The sequence below is a fragment of the Oncorhynchus clarkii genome, chromosome 7 (assembly GCF_045791955.1).
Source record: "Oncorhynchus clarkii lewisi isolate Uvic-CL-2024 chromosome 7, UVic_Ocla_1.0, whole genome shotgun sequence".
In the NCBI taxonomy this organism is placed as follows: domain Eukaryota; kingdom Metazoa; phylum Chordata; class Actinopteri; order Salmoniformes; family Salmonidae; genus Oncorhynchus; species Oncorhynchus clarkii.
The window spans coordinates 38,097,960-38,108,247 of record NC_092153.1 but is presented as its reverse complement, the minus strand read 5'-3'; the positions used below and the strand labels follow the sequence as shown (position 1 = coordinate 38,108,247).

The following is a 10,288-nucleotide window of genomic DNA, read 5'->3' as shown; positions in this document are numbered from 1 at the left end:
CGTGCACAGACATGCTAAGTAGTTACACGGACCTGCTTCCTTGACAATTTCTGCTAGTAGTAATGTTGTTTGCCTACATAGAACAGACGCCTGTATATTTGTTCATTTATTTGTTTGTTTGGATCCCCCGATACCGTTTTCAGAGGCAGCAGCTATTCTTCCTGGGATGCACAACAACAACAAAAACATGACAAGTAGCTAAACACGGATACACTGATAGAGGACAGTCACACAAATGTAAATACAACGATATACTTTTGTCAATATGACTTAACCATGGTAATTGACCATCCAATGTTATACGTATGAGTTTAGCTTCCTCAACAGGCTCGATGGTCACACCCTTTAAACTCCAGCTGGGGTTTAGGTCTGTAGTGAAACGGCGCTCTGGTACTACGTCATGTGGTTCATTGGTCTGATTGGTGGAAGGTTGATCCAATTGCCTGTGAAATAATTTTGAGCAGTGGTCTAAGGCACTGCATTGCAGTGCTAGAGGTGTCACTCCAGACCCGGGTTTGATCCCGGGCGTGTATCACAACCGGCCGTGATCAGGAGTCATATAGTGCGCCACACAATTGGACCAGCGTTGTCCGGGTTAGGGGAGGGTTTGGTCAGGGTTTTGTATATAATAATTTGTTCTTAACTGACTTGCCTAGTTAAGGTAAGGGTTAAGGTTAGGTAAGGGTTAGGGTAAGGGTTAGGGTTTAGGGTATGTACGTCCCAAGGATTCCAGATATTCAGAATGACAAGACTGTATTCGTGCAGCGAACCATATATGGAAGCTCAGGAGATCTGGCCGATTTGCGAGGCTATTAATATTTAGCTCTGGTCGCATTGTGGTTTTCACATTTCCTGTGACTCGTGCCATTTTGTGTAGGGTTAAATTTAAAGGATGTTCAAAAATGCCCTTGCTTCTGAAACAATGACATACTACAAACATTATGACACAGGATATCTAAAATGTTACTCTATTCCCTGCATAGTTGAAACAATTACCATGTATTGTCAATGGGCTATAATGTTTGCTCGGCAGGTGTATGAATGTTTGTGATATATTTGTTTTGATGTATTTGTGCTTTCAGATCCTTATATCAACAGCGCCGAACAATTGCAAAGGGGCGTAGCATTTTCATGAATTTTTTCAGTGAGCAAGAAAACTTCCTCAAAAGCCTGCTGGTCATAGAGGAACTATTCACAATAAAGCATACTCAGTCATAGAGTAAACTTCCATTGGACAGCTGACATGATGTCTGGAGGAGAGGTGGTCTACACAGTGCTGGAGGTGCTGATCGCCATTGCCTGCTGCCTGGGAAATGTGCTGGTTATCTGGGCAGTGTGGTCAAGCAGTGCTCTGCGGCAGCCCATCTTCTGCTTTATGGTTTCTCTGGCTGTGGCCGACTTCCTCGTAGGGTCTGTGGCCATGCCGCTGGCTGTACTGGTGGATGGACGGGTGCAGACCTCGTTCAATGTCTGTCTCTTCATTAGCTGTGTGGTCATCATGTTGACAGTGGCCTCAGTCTTGTCACTGCTAGCCATTGCTGTGGACCGATACCTACGCGTCTTCATCCCTCTCAGGTGAGCTGTTAAGGTGACATTTCAGGACGTTTACAGTTGGACATATTATTCTCCTAGCTGTGTCCCATGTTAACCACATTCTAAGAAAGGAAATCATGCTTGGGTGGAATCAGATTCCTTGTTTCCTTTTGCAAAGCAATTCATTAAAACATCTCAACATTTTTCTGCTTCAACAGCTACAAGACGACGGTAACAGAGAGAAGATCTTGGGTGGTAGTAGCAACATGTTGGTTTGTTGCTTTTATATTGAGCTTCCCTCCCATGTTTGGATGGTACAATCGTGAAACGTTGTCTCACTCAGAGAACTCGACCGCAATCCTCTGCCATTTCCTGGCTGTGATCCCCATGTCATACATTGTTTACTTCAATTTCTTCCTCTGCATCCTCACCCCGTTAATTGTCATGGCTGTCCTGTACATCTACATCTTCTGTACCATCTGGAGGAACCTGAGGGAGAAAGCAGGGCACGGGGCCCAGTCCCACACCTACTTCAGGAAGGAGAGGAGCCTGGCCCAATCACTGGCTCTGGTCCTGGTGCTGTTCGCCTTCTGCTGGCTCCCCCTGCACATTATGAACTGTGCTGCCTACTTTGGCAGCCCGTCAGACATACCCCACACCGCCTTCTATGTGGGCATCCTCCTTTCCCATGCCAATTCAGCGGTCAACCCAGTCGTCTATGCCTTCAAGATCCGCAGGATCCAGGGAGCGTACCTGAGGATCTGGAGGAGGTTCTTTGTGTGTCGCGATGACAACCAGGGCTCTCAGAGCAATCGTTCCACTGAGCACAATATCAGCAGCAACCCTAACAATGTGAGCAAGGGATAGTCAACGATGCGCTAAACGCTAATCCCACAGATTTATTCTCTGATACTATGAAAAAGACAATCCCAGGGATGCAGATCAGATAAAGTGGTCTACATCATTAATATCCTAACGAGCATGATCTTATCATCAAAACCATACTCACATTATATTTGGATTCTCTACTAAAAACCTTAGCTGACAAAATGGTTATTTTTACGTTTTCACTTCCGTTTTCATTGATTTGATCAAAAATTATACAGCCGACCACATGTTGGATTTGTCTCGTCCCCATGCTTTGAATGGCACAAGCTGTCTGCGATGGATGGGAGAGTTACTACAATCCATGCTCGATTTTCATGTTTTAAATCAGACCTCCTGAAAAGGTAGAAATACAAGAAAGGGATCAATAAATATGCGTGAGTTTGTCTGATTTGGAAACAGATAATACCAAAGAAACGGGCTGCTCCATCTTGTGTCGATAGGTAGCCTATATTCTTTGTCAGTGCAAGACAGAGAGGGGACGTCACGACAGTGAAATTTGTGTGTGCAGTGCCACGGAAATTCAGCAGTTTGTTGATTTGTTGATACATTTAAACAGTATATGACAAGTCATCATGTACTATCATCACCCTCTGTTTGTAACAGACCGGTAGAAAATGAATGGCAGCGGACGGGGTTAAGCTAGCAATGTTAACTTCTATGCCTTTCCCTAACCCTTACCTTAACATCACAAAATTATGCTTCACCTTAATGGCGAAACCGACATGTCCGTTTGCAATATTACTCGAATAAAAAACATGAGCTGGCGCACACCCAGAGAAAATTGTTTTATGTAGAGGTGTTGAAAAAACTATAAACTAAAACGGTAAATAAACTGTAAGCTATAAAAACAAAGAGAGTCGCACACTCTATATATAAACTCCCGGTAATTTATTGGGTAAATCATCCAACGTTACGGAATCACTACCCTGAAGAAGGCACAGTGGATGCCGAAACATTCATGATTTACCCAATACATTACTGGGAGTTTATATATAGAGTGTGCGACTCTCTTTATTATATATATATATATATATATATATATGTATATATATTTATAGCTTATCGCTTGCTATATTACAACAACAAAAAGGTTACTTCAAAAAAAAAAAATTCTCCCTCTGACATCATTGCACGCGCGATAGAACATCAGCGTACATGTTTTTACCACGATGCTGGACGCTCCTCTCTGTTTCCCCCCAACAAAACAAAAACAATACCACACATGCAGATTCCAGCTTTAATTAACCGTAGCCCTTTCCTGCAGTCAAATGACCTAGTGGCCTCATGGGTGGAATGTTATTTCTATTTTTTCATTAATAAACATGATTCTTTTTGATAATCTGATGTTTCTATGTCAAACAGTTTTGCTATATTTCAGTCTTCTATAATGTATATAAAGTGTAATATTGGGATGCAAACTCAAAAATGGAATACATTTCAACTCTATATCTGACATGGTACAGATGTTTTGTTTTTTTAACCATGTCTGTGAGGTGTTTATTATTGTTCCAAAGTAGATTTGTTTAAGACTACCAAGAAACACTCTGTGTGAACCTGATTTAGCCCACGGCAGTAAAAAGTGAAAGGGATAGTTCACCCAAATGAAAAAAATCATATATTGGTTTTCTTTACCCGGTAAACATTCTATGTACAAGAAATGACAGCAATCCGTTTTTGTGTTTGTTAGGTGTTAAGCCTGTGTCGAAATGTTTTCAAAACTGTAACGTTTACACTAATTCTGATCATTACATCGTGGAATGTACATTATATCCAGGGGATCCCCATTGATTTTGTTAGTCATTCTCACTCAGATATCATATTAACATGGCATAAGTCATTACAAAATAAAGAACATATGTAGGGTTGCATAAAATGTGTTTTAAAACTGCACACGTCTTTCCTCCCGTGGCAAAATGGGTAGAATTTCAGAAAATTATAGGCATTTTAATGTTATAGATTTAGCCGGTGGTAACTTGAGGAATAGACACCGGCTGGAATGCGGTTTTAACCAATCACCATTCAGGATTAGACCCACCCGTTGTCCAGTATAACTGTTATAGGTCCGTATTTTTAGCATTGTCAACGGTGTTGGCATTACACAGCAAATTGCATGTCTTGTGAATGAAACTGAAGGAGAGGATGAAAAGCTTGCAAGTTTCATTTCAATGTTGCATTTCCTGGGTCTAAATGCCAGTTCCTCAAAATGTATTGTATCAAATAGTTTGTCTATTTCTTATAATTGTTACCTTCTATACAGGGGTATCCCAGGATTTGGAGATAAGATGTACTATCTTACAGTTATCCAATAAAGAAACCCTTCTCTAATGAACTTTTTTTTATGATTATGGTTATTTTTAACGCAACCATTTACACTTGAACTTTTCACATGTTTGTGCTTAACGTTAAGAGTGTGTAGACCTACGGTATACATATAGCTCTGACATTCTTCGATATCATATATTTTCAGAGATTAAGAAATCCAATCTAAAGTAGCGTTTTTATTTCAAAAGGGTTTGTAAAAATACATATTATTACATTGTATGTATTATACAAATGTTGTAATGACAATATTTTGTCTTGATTAACGTCCATTGGCACGCCGCACATCCCTATCTCCGGGCATTATTCCCCTGGTCTTGTGTAAGCACACTAGATGGCAGTGGGATATGTATTTTATTATTGCGATATGGCATATTGCAATAGATGAACGAACGCATTGTGTTCCTGCCATAATGACAACATGGCCGGGTACTCTGTATCAGAACTCAACTGATCTTCCTGGCAGTTGTTTCTCTTTTCTTTAAAGAGAAGTAGCTACATGCTTTTAGTTTGGTTAAAATTCAAACTAGGTCATACTGTAACTGGTCAAGTCATCTGTGTGGTAAATTTAGATGTAGTTGTCCCCCATGATGAAATCGGGCTTTATGACTAGGGCTTTCCAACTTATATCTATAAAGGGGGTTGGAACCTTGTGACACAGGGCTGACAAAGGGGCACTTTAACAAGCCTTTATTCACATAAAATATCTGATTGGTTGAATTCTCTGTGTGGTCTATCTTAAAAGGGCACTTCATTTAGTATAACGGGCTTTTGAAATTAAATATTGGTGCACATTTTCTACTTAGAATATCAAAGAGACGCAAAAAGGCACTCTTTTTGTGGAAGGACCCTAATACCCTCTCAGCAACTTTTGAATTGACTGGCAGTAAATGTATAAACCTTTATCATGTGTGGTTACTGACCACAAAATATATCTTATTTTACCTTTATTTATTTAGGCAAGTCAGTTAAGAACAAATTCTTATTTTCAATGACGGCCTAGGAACAGTGGGTTAACTGCCTAGTTCAGGGGCAGAACGACAGATTTGTACCTTGTCAGCTCAGGGATTCAAACTTGCAACCTTTTGGTTACTAGTCCAAAGCTTTAAACACTAGGCTACCCCGCCCCTTATAGCCCTATAGCATGTATAGTTACTGACAACAACAAAAAATATCTTCAGAATTGAAATTAGGAGTAATCAGATGTATGTAAATGCCCTAAAAAGTCAGATTAAAAGACTAGATGCAAGTTTAATAGCTATATTTAACCTTTATTAATTAATACAACCTTGAATAATGTTACCATAAAACATATCACAAGCCTATACGCATTTATTTAGGGCTTGATTTGGTTCTGGAGAACCAACCCTTTATTGTTTAGATTTTGTAACACTGATGCATTCTCTGTTGAGTGCTTTTCATATCCTTTCATTCTTGAGAAGCTCTGAATCCTGAACCTACAAGGTCTCTGGAGTCCTGCTGCTCCTTGGCCACCAAGTGGCGCTGGAGAGGCTATAAACCCATTTGTGCTCCAGCTGTTGCTTTATCATAGTGAGATTGCATCCAACACATTGAGGAATTCAGAGAGCAGTGGACTTCCTCGTTGCTGCAGACTGTCATTGTGCCTCTCAAGGAAGGCAATAGACTGTATAGTTATCACCTGAATAGGATTAAATCCCTCCCACAAACTATACAACCTACTACCTCACCTCGCCAGGACACATTCACCTGAAAGACTGACGGATGAAGGGGGAATGTCATTCAGACACACCCAAACAGATACAGCGAGAGGTGACAACACAAACACTCTCACCCTAAAGTACACTTTCACTCAAACACAACAGGCCCCAATAACCCAAATAAAGCATCGGGTGGTCTAACAAAGGAAATGTTACCCGTTCTCATTTTGTCCTGCAACAGTCTGTGAATGGGTGTAAATGGAGGTGATATGCTATAATGGGGTAACTTCCCCACAGAGCAGAGACAGGCTGCAGGCAGGTGTCCAGGCTAGGAAGATGGGTGCGACGGTGAGGGGAGAACGGTCACTCTTCAGGGTTATTGACGATCAGTCTGTCTCCTTAGGAAAGACAGTAGATTGTATAGTTATCTCAGAGGGAGGACATATACCCCACAACTATTCAATCTACTACCTCAGCCTCAAGGACAGGTGCTTAGTCTGGCATCGACCAAGAGATGAGGTTTAGCAGTTCTTACTAGGGAACTGTGGGAGAAAGAGACAGATAGAGAAAGAGAGCATTTTGTATGGTTAGTGGTTGATCATTACCGTACATAAACACATACGCACACCCTTGCACATTTGCACTCGTACAAAAGCTCAAAACACAGACACAGACACACACACACACACACACACACACACACACACACACACACACAAAACACACAAACACAAAACAGGACAGTGCATGAAGCCAACTTGAATTAAAATCAGGCATTAACAGAAACCCTGCACATATCCAGTTTATTAAAATGACATCCCTCGCAATGGACTGAAGAGGAGGTAGCCTGGTAACAATTTTATAGGGAATTACCTCCAAGGAGCAATTTCCTCTCTGGTTCTGGCTCTGCTGTTTAATCCTGGGCCTGGTTCAAATTCGCCACTACAGAACGAAGCTGTGAAAGCTCGACTGCTTTGCTTCGTGTGAACTGTGCTACTAAACTGCGTCAGTTCACAACATCCAGAGGAATTATCCGTTCGTATTATGGCATCGACAGGTGTGTCTGTGCCACTATAACAGTTATACGGACAGAAGGCGTGTCATGTGATCGCAACGGAATCGCATAAGATAGCTTTTGCCAAAAGATTAACGAAATAAAGACGAAACGATGCAGGCGCTAAGGAAAGTGTGCTAATTTCGGCAAGCCTAAAGCGTAACTCACTGGCATCCAGAGAGGTTGGCATGTAATAAAGGAGAGCCGCGCCAGGAATTAGTGCCCATTTTTTCGAGTAACTTGGCTCTTTCCAGCCCTACAACCCCACGGAAGCTTGCTGTTTAATTGGTAGCTTATTTAAACATGGCTTCCCCCGGTTGCCTCCCCCTAGCCTGCACAGAGCAGTGTGGATAGCCTGCAAGAAATGCAAAGGAAGGAAGGAAGGGGAAAGGATGAAAACAAAATGGCAGCGATTCGGCCATTTTAGGGAGTTGCTTGGCATTCTTAAGTGACAACATCTGTGGGGCAGAAACCTGTGAAACTCTCTCACTGCTTCTTTTAATCCATCGTATTGGATCCCAGATGGATTTTTCTGTTTGTTTTATCCGGATAAAAGGTGGCACTGTTATGCCCATCTGAGTGGATAAGATAAATGACTTTTACTACTTTCCAGCTTCCTTAATTTTAAAGAGATGAAGGTGAATGAAAACCGATAAAATTCCATCATTTTTTATGCTGACATGGTATTTGGTAGTGAACTATGTGTACCTAGTCTCAGTCCCACCCTAATACAATATTGTTGTTTTTATCAGTGTGAAAGCCATTCAGTTCTTTGAAAAAAGAGCTCAGTGTTAACTGTGCCAACTAGAGTTTGAAGTACCAGCTGGGCAGTGCAGCCAAGCCCCCCAGGGCAATGCTTTGGCTGGGTGGGTTGGGCCGGCTCAGGCAGTGTTATGGGAGACGATGGTCAAACCATGCAGAGGCCCCGCCGCTTTGCATAAATTAGCATGTAAACCATAGCCTCTGAAAGGCACCAGGGCAGTTCATTAACATTCTGAATTCCTCTTTGGCGTAATTAAGGCAGACAGTGATTGAAATGTTTTGGCAGGCCGCGAGGCTGTTTGTAGGAGTGTCAGGGCCTGCTCAGTGGGGCCGAATGAGAAGGTAGTGGGGCAGGGAGGGAGTGGAGGCCTTAATTGAGATGTTGAATTAATTAGACTCCGAATGGCATCAGCCTCCCTTGACTGGCCACTGTACACAGATGAGACAGACTGAGGGGGACACTGATTTCTATCGACAAAAAAATAAGTTCATGGCAACGGTTGAAGGCTTAGAGCTGAGCCCTAACTTGATTTCTGAATGTGTTATAAAGTTTGTTAGTTTGAGTTACTTTGATCTTGAAGTTGAGATTCAGCTTTTTGAGAAAGAGAGATTCATTCAGGAACGCTTTCTATGAGGTCCATACACAGCATTATACATGGACACATAATGCACTAGGACTGAGTGATAATGCAGTATAAGCATAGTTATAGACACACATAAGGACTCCTAAAAACACATCATTCCATATACCAATACTCCTAATGCATTATGAGTATAATCATTGCCAGTCACTTTTTCCTCAAGGACCACATAGCATTGTAATGGCCATCAGTGTGATGCATTTCAAACGTTTTTGTCAATGAGCATACTTATAAGCCACGAAAAGTCATCTTTGATTGCTTTAGGTAAAGTGATGAAAAGCCTAAGGCCGACACATATTATACACCATAGGTTGTTGCTATACAATTACAAAGTGCCCAGCAAATTGACCAGGGTTGATTTTTCAGTGTAACATTTCTAGTGTTGATTCAGGACTACAATTGACTGAACACTCAGTGGTGTAAACCCCAGTGTTGGTGTGAATAACCAGAGTTGCTGTGCCGACTGCTGTTCACGAGGTGAGACAGCTCACGCAGCTTCTGGACTGAGAGAGAGAGAGAAAAAGGTGCCATACGAGATGAGAATATAAAAATCCTGAAAGATTACAAAGTCTTACTCCAAGGGGAACTGTGCAAGAAGGAGTACTTCATCCGAGAGGTCACCAGTGTGAAAAAAAAGAAGAATCACTTGAAGCCACTTAGGTTAGGAAAATGTATGAGAAGTAGAAATGAAAATAAGACAAAGTACAGACTTGAAAGCACATTTGAAAACATGCATCTTGGATATGTGTACAGGATATTGTGTTAGCCTCTTTCTCTGGATTGACCCCATCAAAAGTATCCATTTTGAATCTGCAGATGTGAAGCAGTCCAAAGTGGATATTTCAGATCAATCAGCTGATGATTCAGATGTTCATGACACCTCTGCCCTTTCTGACTCTTCGATGGATTCAACTCCCAAGAGAGGCCCAGTGAAACAGAAGAGATCTGCTCCGAAACACTCACATAGAGTGCACAAACAGATTGGAAGGAAGCCACACTCAAAGATGCCCAATTAGATTCAAGTGGCAAATAAGTGAGATTTGAATGAATAGCACAACATCATTGATAACAAATACACATTCATTACAGCTTGTGTCATTGGATTGTCTGTTATTCCTGAATGTTTATTTAACCACATTTGAGACTGTTGGACTGGACCGGACCACGATTGCCCGTACAGCTCCAGTTGCCGAGCTGCATCTGGCAGCGCCAGACATTCGTAGCCCTTTCCTGCAGTCAAATGACCTAGTGGCCTCATGGGTGGAATGTTATTCATATTTTTCATAATTTCCTATTTAATTACCATTATTGTTTTTTAAACAGCCCAAAATCCAGTGTTTCTATGTCAAACAGTTTTGCTTCAGTCTTCTGCGATATATATAAAGTGTAATATTGGGATGCAAACTCCAAAA

General features: G+C 41.4%; 1 protein-coding gene across 1 annotated transcript; it reads left to right on the top strand.

Moving 5' to 3' along the window:
- Positions 1-1,243: 1,243 nt before the first annotated feature.
- LOC139414216 (adenosine receptor A1-like) lies at positions 1,244-4,738 on the top strand. Its single transcript, XM_071162110.1, has 2 exons — positions 1,244-1,575; positions 1,752-4,738. Exons 1-2 carry the CDS (start codon positions 1,244-1,246, stop codon positions 2,398-2,400), a joined length of 981 nt encoding a protein of 326 aa, XP_071018211.1. The 3' UTR covers positions 2,401-4,738.
- Positions 4,739-10,288: the final 5,550 nt, after the last annotated feature.

Coding starts and splice junctions, on each gene's coding strand:
- LOC139414216 (XM_071162110.1), top strand. CDS start 1,244: ATGATGTCTGGAGGAGAGGTGGTCTACACAGTGCTGGAGGTGCTGATC. Junction 1,576..1,751: donor CGCGTCTTCATCCCTCTCAG/GTGAGCTGTTAA, acceptor CTGCTTCAACAG/CTACAAGACGACGGTAACAG.